At 32.5% G+C, this 18,771-nt stretch overlaps 1 protein-coding gene across 1 annotated transcript; it reads right to left on the reverse strand.

The window, feature by feature from the left end:
• Positions 1-522: 522 nt before the first annotated feature.
• Positions 523-13,612, reverse strand: LOC126738107 (26S proteasome non-ATPase regulatory subunit 6). Its single transcript, XM_050443261.1, has 6 exons — positions 13,357-13,612; positions 6,837-7,188; positions 6,566-6,785; positions 6,406-6,514; positions 6,174-6,342; positions 523-837 (listed from the first exon to the last, which is right to left on the reverse strand). Exons 1-6 carry the CDS (start codon positions 13,499-13,501, stop codon positions 663-665), a joined length of 1,170 nt encoding a protein of 389 aa, XP_050299218.1. The 5' UTR covers positions 13,502-13,612; the 3' UTR covers positions 523-662.
• Positions 13,613-18,771: the final 5,159 nt, after the last annotated feature.

Genomic DNA, 18,771 nt, shown 5'->3' on the forward strand with positions numbered 1-18,771 from the left:
TAGTAAATATAATTGTGCTATATACTCGTAGTAATATAATTAATTTAAAGTTATACACATACAAATGCTTGGGTATACTTTATTGTATTGGTACTACAAATTAATTTTGTTTACATCTATCCTGTATTTGTTATGTTGAATAAATTACGAAATTGTCTACAATTTTCGTGTCCTGTAACAAAGCTGTAAAACCTACGGAAATAAAAGTTAGAGGGCACCAAAGTCACCGCGTTTTGGCCTTTTTTTCACAGCACTGGCGCTACTATAGCACTATAGGGTTTGCCCTTTTGTGCCAGTGTATTCCGTGACAAAAAAAATTGTATGCTCACAAGAAACAGGAAATGGAAAAAATTAAAAAATCACTACCAAACACGAGTTATAAATAAAAACGCTTTTACCTATATACGTCTTACACCCAACCTTAACCGACTTAAATTATAATAGTCAGTTTCTATAAAAGCATATTCAGAATTCTTAAATATTACTTTTTTCACTTTAGGACAAAAAATAAAGCACAAAATATTAAATGATCTCTAAAAAGTTTTATTTTCAAATTCCCTATTACACTTCTCTGGAAATTGATGTATTTTCGTAATACATAAATGTTAAATACTTGAAAGCAAAAAATTATTAAAATCTTAGCACACACTGCAACAACAAAATTAAATATTAATAACTCTCGACAATTTCTGGACACGTTGAAGCAAAAAATCTCCTTGTTTCACTACCGAATTGAATTGGGCGTTTTTCAAGTCCGGCCTGTTGGTTTCAACGATTCCCCCCACTCTATCTATTTTGCAGTGAAGTCTTCCGCTCGCAATAAACGTGGAAAGTTCCCTAAAAAAAAATAATTCTGGAAAATGTTTAAAATAATTTTTAGGATTTGATGGTAGGTTAACCCAAACTTCAAGGCTAAAACAAGGAAATATTTCTCAAGCAGACATCTCAATTAAAAAAAAAAAAGAAACCCAAACCTTTGATATACTTTTCTACACAACCCAACAACAATTAAAAGATATATCATAAACATTTATAGTATAGATACTATAAGTGAAATAGTTAAGTCACATATAATGTCTATGTCGTAGGCTTATTGTAAAATCAGTCGTATTGTAATACGCCTAGGCATATTGTCATATAGTTCAAATAATTCAAAATATCACAATTTGACTAATAATTTTAGGCGTATTATAATACGACTGACGACCATCCAGTCGAATTATTATATAAAAGCAATATCATCTCGGCTTTTGCTTCATTGCAGTTAATTTGTTATTTCTATATATAATATAGTTATTATAGAAATAGATGTAGAATGTATAGCTAAAAATCTTGGCCTTGGACTTTTTTTAGCTTTCACAAAACTAGTAGTAGAGAGGAAAAAAAAGTTAAGCTATAAATATTTTAAATAAAAAATTTATTTGGAATAAAAGTAAAAATTACAGTTCTAGAGTAATTATTTACTGTTGGTGGATTTTAGTTGGAGTTATAGGTCTAAGCTAGAAGAACACTTGTCTGTTTTTAGTGCCCTGAGGATGATCTAACTTAAATTGAAACATCGGCAGATACAAGCATTTTTCTCCAAAGTGTTTTTTCTTTGACCTAAATCCGTTAAAGAGATTTTAATGTTTTTGAAAATATACAAATATACCAACAGTTTAAGGTTGAGGTCACAAACAAAAGATAAAATTATTATTTATTACAGCATGGTCCGCTCTTATGACATTTGCTACTACATTTCATATGAGCTTTAAAACATAAACATTTATTGTTGCGACACTGTACCTTGCTTGGTTTACAAGAACACTTTTTAAAACCCTGTCCTTCAAACTTTAAAAACAATCTTAGAGCTTCCCTTAAGGAAATTGACTTTTCTTCCGGGATGTTAATTATGGTATTATCTTTGCAATAAGAAATTTCATCCCTGGAAAACCATCGATTTAACATGCCATGTGTAGTACCAATTTGATAAACACGGTTAGTTACATTTACTATAGCTCCTAATATATTCTTGGGATCAAGTGGTCCTCTATCTACCTTAGGAACCTCGATTGCAACAATTTGGCCTACATCCAGAGGCTTTAATTTTTTCTGCAGCGCGTTTTTGTCCCAGAGCAGATCCTTCTCTGTGTTGCTTGACTTTTCCTTCATTTCTGCATAGATCACAAATCGATTTAAGGAAATTGATTTAGGCAAATTATTTTTGGTCACACTTTATACATCTTAGGGTGGAAGCATCTGTAATAGTTTCTTTATTGTCAATATCAGGTTTTTGCTGAGAAATATTTTCATGATCTTTTTCCACAAATTCCTCTGTAGCATTATCATCAATATACAGTATTTCTACTCCATGGTTTGCTTCTAAATCGTCTATTGGTTCTTCTAACTAATAGGTAAGTACCATCCTGTCATCTGTATTATTCAAGTCGGTAACTACTGAAGTCTCGATTTCTTTATAAATGTCAGTAGAATATTTGTCGTCAGTGTGATTGCTAGTCGCGTCGACTTGTAAGCTAGTTATTGTGGCATCGTGTACTCCATCAGATGTTTCGTAGCCATCAGCTAAAGTATCTTCGGGACAACCTCCAGTTGAACTATTATTTAAAGTAGTTTCTAAATCTTCTTCTTTGTTTATAGTATGAATAACTTCAGAAGGCAAATTAGTAGAAAACAAACCAACTTGAAAATCCACTCCAAATAAAGCTTTGTATGGGGAACGTTTAATGATCCTGTGATAGAAAGAATTTTTTTGCCACTGAACAAAATAGCAGCCAAGGGACCAGTTTGTTGAATTATTATCTTTTAGCCAAGATTTAAGCATATTTTCCACATCCTGGTTTGATCTTTCAACACCTCCTTGACTTTGCGGGTGACGCGGGCTTCCATCAATGATCTTGCAAGAGAGCAACCATTTCATGGATTATCTAGTTTACAAATTCTCTTCCATTATCACTTTGCAAGATAATAGGAGCTCCGAATTCTAAAAAACTTCTTAGAAGTTCTTCGCATACATCTTTGGCATTCTTAGATTTTAAAGGTCTGAGATGAATAAATTTGGTAAGATGGTCCTGGTAATTCATTAACCATTTGTATTCTCCATCAGGCGTTGACTGTAAATCGATAAGGTCCACTTGTCCGCGATGCTTAAAATCTTTGGATATAATGGGCTTCACTATCACACCTTTTATAATAATAATAATAATAATGATAATAATAATAATAATAATAATAATAATATTCTTTATTTAGCACTTGGCTAATACATTCAATTTGCTAAATTTAGTAGTATAAAAAATAAGTAAAACCTATAGTAATACATAAACTGTACATCACATAACGCTATTTCTAAATAAATGTTTTTTAACATTCTTATTAAATAACCTTAAATTACTTGCGTTCTTGATTTCTAATGGAAGAGAGTTAAAAGCTTGCAACCCTTCAAAAAACAATGATTTTTGCAATAAAGTTGATCTAACTCTTGATATATGATAATCATTTCTTGACCTTATATTATATTGTTCAAAGTTGGATCTTTTCTCTAAAAAATGTTGCAGATATGATGGCATAAATCCATGCTCTATTTTATAAATTAAAATTGCCTTAAGAATATTTTGCTTCACAGGAAGCCATTTTAATATTTGAAGCATCTGATTGATAGGTGTATATTTATTACCGTTAAGAATAATTCGCATTACTTTATTTTGTTGAAGTTGTAACTGATTTATATATTCCTGAGAGCATGATATAAGTAACGAGGAACAGTAATTAAAGTGCGGCAAAATAATTGTATTGTATACTAACATTTTAGTCCATTGAGACAAGCAATTAGAAATTCTCCTAAAAAACCCAACTTTCTTGGCAATCTTTTTAGAAATATAATTTACATGACCATGGAAATTTAATTGTTGATCTAAGAGTACTCCTAAATATTTTATTTCACTGACAAATTGAATTTTTGACTTATTAATTTCAATATTTAAACCTTGATCTAAAAATTTTTTACAATTTGCTTTGGTACCTATTAGCATACACTTTGTTTTTGATTCGTTTAGTTTTAATTTATTTTTACAAAGCCATTGATACAAAATATTCAATTCTGAATTTAAAATATTTGTAGCTTCCTTGTAATTTTTACCTGACACACAAATTACTGTATCATCTGCAAATAAATTTACGAAAGAGTTTTGTAAAACAGTATAGATATCGTTTATATATATAACGAACAACAGCGGTCCAAGAACACTACCCTGTGGTACACCTACGATACTTTCTATTTTATTTGAAAACTTTTGCCCTATAGATACTCTATTATACCTCTTATCCAGGTAATTTTTAATCCAGTCCAAAGCTCTATTACATACACCATAATATAACAGTTTTTTAAGAAGAATATTACGGTCTAATGTCTCAAAAGCACGTTGAAGATCCACAAATACACTAATAACTAATTTGTCTTCGTTAATGTCTTTTCGCCATGTCCCACACACATACTGAAGAGCAGATTCACAAGAGTGATTATTCCTAAACCCTGACTGTCCAATATATAACAGTTTATGTTGTTCAAAGTATTGTCTCAACTGCTGGCATACAATTGTCTCTATAATTTTATCAATGACAGGCAATACATTTATTGGTCGAAAATCTGCAGGAATCTTTGGAGTGGTTACCTTTGGTATTGGAATCATTACACTAGTTTTTAAATCACTTGGAATTATGCTAGTTGATAGGCATGAATTAACTAAATGCAATAAAGGGTATCCAATGACACTAAATAAATCTTTTCCCAATTTCACACTAAGCACATTATCACAAGTTTTTTTATTTTAGGAAGTTGCTTTTTTTCCGCACAGGTTGTACAACATTTAACAAATATTTCTACTGCTGGTCTGGGAATTGCATACTTAGATTTCAATGCCATTAACATCTTATCGCGGCCTCCGTGACCGGTACCTATATGAATTTCAATTAATTTGTTATAAAACTCTCCATAGGCAATTATGAAAATGATGTGATCATCTTCCTTGGTTCTTTTTTTAATTACTTTTCTTGTTCCACCAATTTCCATAGTTTCATAAATACGTGAGTAATACAGCTGGTTATTATTCCTTCTAGTTCCTTTATTTTTTGCTTCCCGGGAACTAACTAAAATATCGCTTACTTCTCTTATTTTTTCTAGGGTCCATGGTCTTTTACTGCTTTTTCCGTATTCTGAAATAAAAAGACGTATTTTTGTCAATTTTGTAAAATAATAATTACAAAGTTCCCAATATGAAATGTATAATAGAATAATGTGATGAATTATTAGTTTATCTCCGCCACTAGCTAATGTAAAAACTTCATATTTCTTACAGTTATGGCTCTTCATGCTACTAATACTTGTGCAATAACCGTTCCCCCCATAAAAACACAGAGGCACATGAAATTACATTGAATTTTGAATATTTTAGTGCTTAACCTCCCCCCAAGCCCCTCTAAAAGTTACTGTCTAGTTGCGCCACTGGACTTTTGTATTAATTTCGTATCTTAAGCAAAAAGTGTCCAATACAAAAGAAATATAAAATTGTCAACAAACAAAATTATGCACGTGAATCCCGCCAATGCAACCGCGGTAAAATTAATATTTTGAGGTTATAGTTATGTTTATATAGTTTACTTACCATTGTAAAACTTCTCTAGTTCTATATAATTATTGTCTTTATTCACAAACATTAAATTAGCACTCATTTTAAATAGTATATAAGTAGGTATATCGCACAACACTAACTAAAATTATGATTGCAATTCACCTGACAAACTGTTCAATCTAAATTAAATGATCGAATACAATTCGCCTGGATAGCCGTCAGTCGTATTATAATACGCCTGATCTCATGTAGTCATATTGTAATATACTCACGTACAGATTAAATTTAACAATAAGCCTACTATGATTCAGTCATATTATAATACACCTAAAATTATTAGTCAAATTGTGATATTTTGAATTATTTGAAAAATATTACAATATGCCTAGGCATATTGAAAAAGCCTAGGCGTATTACAATACGACTGATTTTACAATAAGCCTGCAACATCTATAGTAATTCAATTTAAATCTATACCACAGATTTACAGAATACTATATTATAATAATATATTCTGCAAATCTGTGTCTATACTATGATTTTTCTTACTCATCAATGAAAGCCATAGTAACTCCAAAGGCTTCGGCCATGTATTGCAGGGTGAGGCTTCTGTATGATTCCAATAGCTGTGTGTAAGCCAAAATTTTCATTTCTCTGATATAATATCTATAGTGGGGATTTAAAAAGTAATCTTTCCTCAAGATTTCTTCTACTTTAGCTAAAAATTATAAAAGAATTTCAATAAATGTTAATCATTACACAAAAGTAAGCCCTCACTCACCTAAATTATTAAAAAAGTCAGCATAATGACAATTATACAATGAAAATAAATAATCCTTGACAAAAGGTTCTGAATGAAGTACTTCTAATATTTCAGAGCCTTTTACCACCTAAAAAATAAATTATTATTTGGCTCAATGACTGAATTATTTAAAAATTACCTTATCCCTTAATTGGTTCCTGGGTAAACTAATTACAGAAGTATAGACAGTATAACGCACAAATGCTTTGTAGTCCATCAGCTCATACGATGTAAAAGTACTAACGGTATCCAAGAATAAATTAGCAGCAGTCTTGAAATCCCTTACAGCCATACAATAGGCCCCCTGGTAAACCTTCAGACGATTGCGCCTGTCCCAGTCGCCACCTTCCTCAATAAGACTGAAAAAAAAAATGGCAATGAAAATGACTAGACTCACATCAAACTAATACCTCTTAGCCTTTTCAATATTTCGAGTAATAAGATCATGATCCATAAAGAACAGGCCAATTCTAATAAGATGGAATATAATATCTAAACGATGTCCAAGTGAGACAGTCTTATCGTACGTCTGTCTAAAGGTACTAACAGCATTTTCCTTATCTCCAATTTTGCTGTAATATTCAGCTTTTCTTAAATAAGCCTCTCTAACTTCCATTTCACCCAAGTTCTTTTCTGCATCTTCAATTGCATCATTCAGTTTTTTTAGTTCTTCCTCATTTTTTGCTTTCAGAAGTTTTATCATCTTCTCATCCCGTTTCCAACCGACATCTTGGCATATCAGTTCATACCATGGAGTCATATCTTAAAAATGCAAAGAGGATAGATTAGACAACCTTGTATTAGCTTTTTTTTTAAGGAGGATAATCGAGTACATATTGCATTCCTTCCACTTTTATTATCAAATTGTTTTATAAATGAACTGATTTTATAATAAACAACAAATTCCTTTTATTTATTTATTTATACACGGGATCAACCCCATTACAAAAAATATATATATTTCTGAAAAAGAAATAAAAGCTATACTACCTAACCACTAATTACTAATTAACAATAATTATCAGACTTAATCTTAATACCAAGGATAATTAAACCATTTTACAAGTAGTAACAATATTCTCTCAAAATCAGAACAATTAACAATGCAAAATTAGCTAAGAAAAAACAAAATATATTATTATCAATGACAATGATCAAATGTATTTCAAATTATTAATCATGGAGCAAAATTTATTCAAAAAACAAAACCCTACAAACTCTTAATAAGACTCCTAAAATGCAATAAGGAAATTCCCAAAACTTCAATTCCAGTAGAGTTTACCAGCCTCAAGGTCCTTTCGACAGGCGAGTGCATAGCATAGTTGGTACGATGATAAGGCAAAGAAAACAATCGATTTGCCCTCAAATTATGGTATGGATCATTAGATGAAATCCTATTAAGTAGTTTGGGACAAATCACAAGGCCATTCAAAAGTTTATTTTTTTTATTTTTTTTAAATTTATTTATTTTACGGGATCAACCCCATTACAACAGTAAATTAAATACAAAATCAATTGAACCTAACCATACTTAAAAGTAAAATACTAACTATTAAGCAGTAATAAAGCCTACTTATAAATGTAAAATACCGAAAATAGTTTTATAACTTAAATCAATATAACAGAATTCTAAAAATACTAAAAACATACCCTACTAAAGTATAATATTCAGTATTGCACTAAAAAAAAAAAAAAAAAATTAAACAATTTCTCTTATTTGACTGTTAAATCTAGATAAGGAAATGCCCAAAATTTCAACCTCCCTAGTATTGACAAATCTTAGAGTTCTTTCAATAGGAGCATGTAATGCATAATTGGCGCTATGAAATGGTAATGAAAAGACACGATACTGCCTTAAATTCCTAGATGGAATATTAAATTGTATTGTCATCAGAAGTTCTGGACAAATTATCTGACCATTCAATAATTTATACAAAAAAATTAAATCTGCATATATCCGTCTTTGTCTCAATGTCTTCATATCAAGCATTTCTAAAACAATATCATAAACATGATCATCCGGAATTCTTATTCGAAGTTTATAGAGACAAAACCTAATAAATTTGTTCTGAACTCTTTCCAAGGACAAGCAATTATTCATGTAAAAGGGCGACCATATCACTGAGCCATATTCCAGCAATGAAACAACCAATGACATGTATAACCTCTTACAGGTTTCTATAGAAAATTCTTTACAGTTCCTTAGTACAAAACCCCGATTCTTAGAGGATTTGAGAACAATATTGTTTATGTGTGCATTAAAGTTTAAATGAACATCAAATGAGATACCAAGATCTTTAAGTATGCTGCAATATTGAAGTGTACTTCCTTGAATGTTATATGAAGTGACAACTTTTTTAGTACGCTTGAGAAAACTTATATAATTGCATTTGCTTACATTCAAAAACAAATTGTTGTTAACACACCACTCATTCAATCTATCCAAATCACTTTGCAACAAAATCTGATCAAGTATTGATAAAATCTCTCTAAAAAACTTCAAATCATTAGCAAATAAAAGGAAGTCACTGTTCTCAAAACAGGCACCAATATCATTCACAAAAATATTAAAGAGCAAAGGTGAACAGTGCCCACCTTGTGGAACACCTGAAGTGACATTAATATAGCTTGATCTTGCATTACCTATTCGTGCCTGCTGGGTCCTCCCTGACAGGGAATTTACAAACCAATTCACCATAAGATTAGAAAATCCAAAAATATCCAATTTTTTTGCCAAAATACGATGGTCAACTCTGTCGAACGCCTTAGAGAAGTCGGTGTAGATTACATCCATCTGACATCCCCTCTCCAAGGCATTCAACAGATTCTGCTGAAACACTAACAAATGAGTCACAGTAGACTTTCCAGAAATAAATCCATGTTGTTCGCTAAGTAACAACTCTTTACAATAAAAATATAATTGATCATAGATAAGACTGTCCAGGAGCTTCGGAATGGCTGATTGTATACAAACACTTCTGTAATTCTCGATTTTGCTATTGTCGCCAGATAACTTTGGGTGGCAACTTGGTAATTTTATCAAAAATCAACCCAACGGAAAGGGTGGGATTAGGAATGGTCATATTTAACTTTGCTTGCTGATTGATAAAAGCACCATTATTGTTTATATTATTAATAGGACTATAGACTGTTGAAAAAAACTGGGCAAAACCTTCAGCTATCTGTTCACAGCCAACAAACTCATTATCATTATAATACATTAAATTAGGAAGTTTATTAATTGATCTTTTATTGTTTATGTTATACCAAAAACTTTTAGGGTTAGTGTAGAGTAGTTGGTCTAAGTTTGAAATATAATTATCATAACAAATATCAGTCAAAGTTTTACATCTAGCCCTAATGTTTGAAAAAGTAATATAATCTGCCACATTATGACTGACCCTGTAGCATTTGTGTGCAATTTTCTTTTGCCTAACTAAATATCTTAATTCAGCTGAAAACCAACTAGAAAACTTTGAAGTTTTGTATCTCTTTAGGGGAACAAAAAGTGCTATAGCCATATCCAGTATATGATAAAAATGTGAGACTGCTATATTAATGTCTGCTGAGCTTAAAACCAAGTCCCAATTAATTCCACATAAGTAATTATTAATACCAATATAATCACCCATTTTAAAATCATAATAAAACTCTACATAGTTTAAATTCGACTGAGTTCACAACTAAAATCAATTTCAAAATTATACCCTTTGTGATTTAATGACCCCTCAAAAAGAAAATCAACTGCTTCCATTACAGCAAGAGTTTGCTTGCTTGAAAAAATGAGATCTAAATAAACAAGCCTATCATTTGGAATTGTAATATTCTGATAAAAACTCAAACAAGCATAATGCTGACCTAAAACTAGACCCGCCGAGTTTAAAGGACAAGTCACCACCACACCATTGTTGTCATTCCCCCAACTTGAATCAGGTACATTAAAATCACCAAAAATATAAAAATCACAGCTTGAATATTCTTGCCTGAGAATGTCAACAGTATGGCAGTGACTTTCATATAAGTTAATTGCAGAATTTGGGGGAATATAAACTCCCCCAATTATAAAGCTAATACTACCAATTCTACATAATATATATAATTGTTCGACTGAATCATACACCAACGTAAGCTTCCTTGAATCAATAACATCCCTGATATATATCAAAATTCCTCCTCTGCGACTTTTGCTGCTAGAAGAAGGTGAACGATCACATCTGAACAGACTAAATGACTTTACAGACAGTTCAGCATCAGAGTAGTCATCAGAGAGCCAACTCTCAACAAATATCAAAATATCATAGTGGGAGCATAAAACAACTTTAATTAATTCATTAATTTTAGTTCTTAGGCCACCAACATTATAGCAAAATACTTGCAATGGGGCTAATTTACGTTTTTTCTATTGTTTCTAACATTGTTTGAGGTAGAATTTACTATGTATGGCACATTATTTCTATATTTAATTATTAAATTCTCCTCTCCTTCTTCTTTTCTTCTGTTTAGCTCTGCAACCACCTTCCTGATGCATTCTCTTTGCATAACTGTTAAGTCATTCTTTAATTTGTATGCATGTAAATTTGACTTCTTATTTCCCATTATTAGTATGTCCCGTGCAATCTTACAGTCAGAGAATACATCTTTAAGTCGTCTCGACTTGTTTCCTCTTTTCTCACCCAATCTAATCACCTTGAGAACTTTCTCGACTGCTGGTTCTTTAATAATTGATTTGGTGTTTATTTATAAATAAACACCAAATCATTCTCAGTGCATCTCTTAAGTAAACTCCGCATATTCAGCAAGTTCATTGCTTCATCATAACAATGGTCATTAGGAACTGGAATGCGAAGTTTATAAAGGCAGAATCGTAGAAATTTATTTTGAACCCTCTCCAGTGCCATACAATTATTCATATACAGAGGAGACCAAATTATTGATCCATACTCCAACAAAGAGACAACAAGTGATATGTACAACCTTTTGCAAGTTTCAACCGACAGATCCTTACATTTGCGCAGGACAAAACCAAGGACCTTAGATGCTTCAGTTATATTAGTATTTACATGGGTATTAAAATTCAATTGTTCATCAAAAAAGATACCAAGGTCCTTTACTACTTCAGTGTACCTAAGATTAACATTATCAATAGTATAGGAGGAAGTTACCCGTTTGTTTCTTTTGTAGAAACTAATGTAACTGCCTTTACCCACATTCAGAGCCAAACTATTACCAACACACCATTCACACAATTTATTCAGATCATCTTGCAAGAGAACCATGTCTTGTTCTGAACTGATCACCCTATAAAACTTTAAATCATCGGCAAATAACAAAAAATTACTATTTTTAAAGCAAACCAAAATATCATTAATGAAAATATTGAACAACAGGGGAGAACAATGACCACCCTGTGGAACCCCAGAGGTCACACTGATAAGATGCGACCTAGCATCCCCAATTTGTACCTGCTGAAATCTGTCAGAAAGAAAACTTGCAAACCAGGCCACCAAACAATCTGAAAAACCAAAGTCTCAATTTTTCTAATAATAAGCTATGGTTGACACTGTCAAATGCCTTGGAAAAGTCTGTATATATTACATCCACTTGTTCACCCCTCTCCAAAGCACCTAACAGAGCACCCTGATACAGCAACAAGTTTGTAATAGCAGACTTGCCATGACTGAAGCCATGCTGTTCACTTAACAGAAGTTCTTTGCAATAAAAATTAATTTGGTCATAAATAAGACTGTCTAGAAGTTTTGGGATGGCAGACTGTACACACACACTCCTGTAATTGATCATTTCATTAGCAGCACCACATTTAAATATAGGCGTAATAAAATTGAGTTTCCACTCGGATGGAAAAACTGTCAAGTCTAAAGACCTACTGAATAAAACAAAGAGGGGATAAGAGAGGGCACATACACATTTTCTCAAAAAATAATTGGGTATACGATCAGGGCCAGCACTAAGTTTAGGGGGTAATCGAAAGATCTTATCAAAAATTAATCCAATAGATAATTTAGGATTTGGAATAGTCATGTTTACACCAGCCTGCCGAGAAGGTAAGACATTATTATCTCTATTATAGACAGTAGAAAAAAACTTGGCAAACCCCTCTGCAATTTGTTCACAACCTGCAAACTCCCCATCATTATAGGTCATCAAATCAGGAAGCCTATTCATTGCTCTCCTGTTATTAAACTTATACCAAAAACTTTTGGGGTTTGTATAAAGTAACTGGTCCAAATTTGAAATAAAGTTCTGGTAACAAGTCTCCGTTAGAGTTTTGCACCTAGCTCTAAGATCTGAAAAGACTTCATAGTCTGCAACAGTATGACTAGACTGATATTTTTTATGTGAAATTTTCTTTTGCTGGATCAAGTACTTTAACTCCCCTGAAAAGCAATGTTTTGCTAACTTTGTTTATGCTAATATGTTGAAGCCAGTATTGTGTGTTTTTTGATGGTATGTGGTAGCAATATGTTGATTTATGTTTTATATTATAAATAGCTTTATCAACAAATACTATGCACTTATGATAATAAAGCATGTTTTGAATTTGAATTTGACTACACATTTTGCCTGTACTCTGTATCATCAGATCTTCTGTAAGAATGAAACTGAAATAATAACCCTTTCAAACACTTATTAATTAATAATAACTGTGTACCTTGTGCAATAGAAAGTTTGTGGAAATGCACTTTAACAAGTTATTTATTGTGTTAGTTTTGAAGTTTTTAAAATATATTCATAACTTTGTAAATAAGAATTCATTTTGTTACTCGAGGTGCTGATTTACATTAGTTTCCAGAGCACCACGTTCATGTTAAGCTTTTGTCTCCAATAAAAACGTAACGAAGACTTAGTCTAACCAAAACCAGCGGAGAATAAATAAAAGAAATTATATTCTCTAAAAAAAGCATACTTTACCATCTTTTTTAATAGCTTCAGTGAGCTTGGCATGGACGGTTTTATCATTCCTATATTCGGGCAATGTTAACAAAAACTTGTAGTGTGCCAATTCCAAATCAGGATTTTTCTCTAATCCTTGATCTTCGAGGTTTTCTACAGGCATTTCGGATAGAAAAACAGCGAAAAAATTGAAAAACTATGGAAGATATCTCGCAATGATTTGTATGAAAACAGCGGATTCGTGAGTTGCAATTTTGGACTTTGTGACAGTTGACAGTGACAACTGACAATGACGCAAATAATATAAAACCAGATTAGCCAACAGAAGAAACATAAATTATTAAATTGAAGTAAGGCTGAAGATCGTTAGTGTGTTCCTACGTCGATATTCAGGGGGCAAAACGCTCAGTCGACGTTCAATGTTCTATTATTATTATTCTATTATTATATATCTATTCAATTTGCTCTTATGGAAGCTTCCTATCTAAAGCTCGCTATAGACGATGCGCAGTTCGCGACTCGTTAATTCGCACAAAAATGTTCCGTTTAAAAGTATATTAACTCTAATTTTATGATCAATAACGTCTATCGTGGCATTTTGTTACGAGAAAAAATGTATTAAATCAAAATATAGCCTTTTTTCCCCAAAAATAATGTTAAGTGCAATACAAAGTTGTGGTAGAAAACAGTAGTTTCCTGAAATAATACAGTTTTCCCCGAAGGATTTTTAATTTTTTAATTTTTAATGTAGTTCTATAGAGAATTATCTGGATTTATTACCATTTTACTCAGGGTTTTTTAAACTAAAATTGTATTATTTCCACGTGATTTTCTTCGGAATGTTTTATATAGATGTTAATTAAAGTTAGGATTTTTTCTTTTTCAAAAGTACCACGGCAAGTTTCTCTGAATGAAGTACATCGTACGTACAATGCGCTTTTGATGTATTAGCACTCTCCCGATGAGAAAGAAAGAAAGAAAGAAATAAAGAAAGAAAATGTGTTATATTACGTAAGAATAATCTTATGTACAAGCATCCTACAAGCTAAAAAAAAAACAAAACAAAAATACAATTTCAAAAATTGACAAAACAATGAACAAAATTTAACACAAGAAGACAAAACTTTATGAACATACTTGAATTAGAGATAACTAAATAAAACAATCAATTACTAAATAAAGATAAACTTGTTGACAAAGCTAAAGAAGAAAAAAGGAAAAAACAAAAACTTTCCAACATGTCCAAGGTTAAGACCTATCATTAAAAAAGTCATCCAGGTTATAATATGCCTTAGCCAATAAAAGCGTTTTTAATTCTCTTTTAAATTTCTTAACAACCGATATATGTCTAACACATAGAGGAACATGATTGTAAATTTTTTTACTTATGTAAATTAATGAGTTTTTGGTAAGGGAAGACGTAGGAATAGATAGGGGAACATCATTTACACGACGAGTCAAATGGCCAATGTCAGAGGGTAGTTTGGAAATTTTGTGAATAAGAGCAGCTGTTTCTAAGATAAAGAGTGAAAAAAGAGTTAGGATTTTTTCAGAAATGAAGAAGGGTTTTCAAAAATCTCTTGACTTAGCAGAACACAGATATCTAACTGCTTTTTTTGAATAACAAAGACAATGTTAAGTAGCCCCTTATTGGTTAAACCCCAAAAAGACAACCCATACCGAATATGAGACTCAATAAGTGAAAAGTACACTGAACGTGCAACCACCCCTCCCAGCTCTTATTTTGCTATTCTTACTGCAAAACATCCAGAAGATAATTTCCCAGCTAAATGTAAAATATGATCTTCAAACCGAACGCGACCATCAATGGTAATTCCTAGGAACTTGCAGCACTCTTTATTCTGCAAGAGGGAATTTTCGTCAAACATCAGACTCTGAACATCGCACTTAAGCCCCATAATAGACGTCTTTCTTACATTAAACACGAGCCTGTTGGAAGCACACCACCCTGATAAAATCTGAAGGTCTTCAAGGATACAAGTCTTAATATAATCAGAATTTTTATGGCTCCATAGTATGGTGGTATCATCAGCAAACTGAACCACCTTGCCCTGCAGTTTCAATGAACTCAAGTCATCCAAATACAGTAAAAATAACAGTGTTCCCAACACTGAACCCTGGGGAACGCCGCATTTGAGGGATCTAGAAGCAGACAAACGCCCAGACACTGTAACCTTCTGAGTACGATTTGATAGATAGGACTCAAGCCATCGCAACGCTACGCCCCTAAAACCATATTTATCGAGCTTAGATAACAGTATTCCATGATCCACGCAGTCAAATGCTTTGGATAGATCACAAAGCACTGCCGCCGATCACTCTCCAGAGATCAAGGACACACAGACGCTCTCCAAAAAGCTAAAAACAGCATCATGAGTCCCTTTACCGGCTTGAAATCCAAACTGATTTGCAGCCAAAATGCCATTATGATGTAAAAAGGAAAAAATCTCCACCCTTATGAAGAGGGATAACCATTGCCTCTTTTGAACATGAAGGAAAAATGCCAATATGTAAAGAATTGTTTATGGCAGAAACTAAAGCATTTAAGGCTGAATCAGGCAAAAAGAGTAACAACCTTGAAGATATCCCATCAGCTCCAGATGATTTATGGTTTTTTAGGCGTTTGATTTCATTTTTTACTTCGGTAAGTTCGACAGGATGAAAGAAAAATGAATGCTTAACCGACACTTGTTGAAGATAGTGTAAGGGATCAATGTTACTACAAATGCCCTTGAGCAAGATATTAGGTATATCACAATAATAGTCGTTTAAAATGTCAGGTCTTAACTCCGGTTCAGATACTTTTCTATGGCAATGTCTAAAATCATTAATAGTCGACCAACACTCTCTTTGCCTATTTGATGACATATTTAAGCGATCCCTATAATAATTAGATTTTGCTGCTTTAATTGTCTTTCTGTATAGACTACGGTATTTCTGATGATATACAAGGATATTTTCATTTGTGGTATATTTGCACAATTTAGTCAAAAAACGGAGGTTTTTAGCTGAAATTCTAAGGCCTCTTGTAACCCATGATTTTCGTTTCTTAGTTTTAAGCCTCACTTTAGGAAAGCACTGATTGATCTTATCACACAGAACTTGAAAAAATAAAGTAAGTTGGTCAGAAGCCGTTTCAAGTGCATTCCAATTTACCGAAGCTGTAGCAGCAGAAAAAGCATTGAAATTTCTCCTGCTAAAAATTCTCCCCATATAATGAGATGAAGATAATACAGTATTATATGGTATTTTATCAAGAATAGCTTCATGGTCGGAAATACGAGATGGGAGTACTGTGCATAAAACGTCATCAAAATTTGTACAGAAATAGTCAATTGTAGTTGCAGATGAAGAAGTTATTCGTGTGGGAGAAAGAACGTGCATTTTCAAGTCGTAAGAAAATAAAAGAGAAATTAAAATACTTAAAAGAGAAGTACGTGGCAAGGTTTCATCAGTGTAATTGATATTAAAGTCACCAGCCAATATAACCTTAGAGCGTAGGGGCAACTGGAATAAAAGAGAATCAAGTTTGTCCAGAAATATAGCAATATCTCCTGTAGGTGGCATATAAACACAAAGAATATATAAATTAAGACGCTTACAAAAAGAAAGAGAGAATTCAAAAATATTTTCTAACAGAAGATTATCATACTTATCAATATTACAAAAAATCGTTTCAATTGTTTGCCTAGCCCAGATCATGGTTCCTCCATGTATAGATGGTTGACGACAAAAATTTGATATAGGAACATAATCAGATATTAAAAAACATTCACTATGCCTCAACCAGTGCTGAGTGAGAAGTACAATATCAGGAAAATTACATGTGTCTAGCAAAAGATGAAGCTCATTCATCTTGTTTCTTAGGGATTGTATATTAAGAATAAAGATTCTTAAGCTTTTCGAAGAGCTAATTTCAATCTTACTAGTAGAATATGAACATGAGTGAGATTCAACCTTCGTGGACATGTCTATTAAAAAGAAGAATTCAATTCACGATCAGTAATCAGTTCAGACTCATTAATTTGGAGGAACTACCCCAAGCTAATAAGGCATAGGATAGAGTGGAATGCACTGACGCATAATAAAAGCTTTTAAGTGTAAATGTCTATATATATAGTTTCGAAGCTGCAAGATGGCATAATTGCTGCGGAACAATCTACTGCACACAGAATTACAATTCCCAAGAAGTTGGCGGAGTGTTGTTGGATGATGCTACTTGATGACTGCTGTCTAAGGAGTAAGCTCCGCTCCTGAATAGCTCGAATCGGAGTGAAAACAATGAAATTGGTTTTTAAGCTATTTAAACAAAGACCATTTTTCTGGCACCACCTCACCCCAATATCAGTAATATAAACTTGGTGGCTTTTGAGTGGATAGACTGGTCGTCCAGTATCGGCGACAACTGCTCAAGTATCGTCGACAATAAGTGTTATGTAGCTGTTATTAACGAGGAGAGACAAGTTATTGATAAAAAGTAAAAACAAAATGGGCCCAAGAACACTATCCTGTGGAATCCCAGTGACGACAGTTGCCCAATCAGATATAGTCACCTGACCACTAACATTCAATCTAATAGCCTGGGTTCTACCTGTCAAATATGATTCAAGTCATTTATAAGGTTTAATTTTAATTTTTATTCATTAATGGTTTTAAATGCTTTGGTAAGATCAAAAAAGATACCAACAGATTTTAACTTCAATTCAAAAATATTAAATATATTTGTATAAAGAGATATTATAGTATCTGATGTAGAGAGTCCAGACCTGAATCCAAACTGAAGACATGCAATATAGCAAAAGTATCTAAAAATGCAATAAGTCTTTCGGAGACCCTTGAGAATACAGACAGGAGAGCAATAGGCTCTCAACTGTTGAAAGGCACATTCATACCCATGGGTGCCTGGAAATTATCTGTGATCTTGACTCTACAAAAAAACTATTAAAGGTATTAGCAATATTGAGGTTACCAGTAACTTTCCTTCCATTATCAGTAACCAAATTAGGAACACACTTTGTTCTGCGACTTGAGAAGGTCGTGATTGAGTTAATAATTTCCCATGAGGCTCGAGTTAAATTGTTAGAAGTAAGCAACTTTGTTGAATTATAGGCTTTTTTAGCATTTCCGATATTTTCTCTATGTACCTTCAATCTCCTTCTATAGGATGTAACAGTAACTCATGGTCATGAACGGTCTTTGATTGGGTATAAAGTACTCCACTGTTTGCCCTCATTAATTATCAATGGTGTTATCCATTGATGAGACTTTCTGTGATATAGCTTCGATTAGTTTACATAAGGAAAGCTCATAAACTGGAGAATGTGTCAAAGAAGTAAGAAAATTTAATAATTGACAGCCCATATTTTTTGGACAACAAGTTGTTAAAATAGTGTATGTTTTCATCAGAAAAGG

Source organism: Anthonomus grandis, chromosome 1 (assembly GCF_022605725.1).
Source record: "Anthonomus grandis grandis chromosome 1, icAntGran1.3, whole genome shotgun sequence".
NCBI classification, from domain to species: Eukaryota; Metazoa; Arthropoda; class Insecta; order Coleoptera; family Curculionidae; genus Anthonomus; species Anthonomus grandis.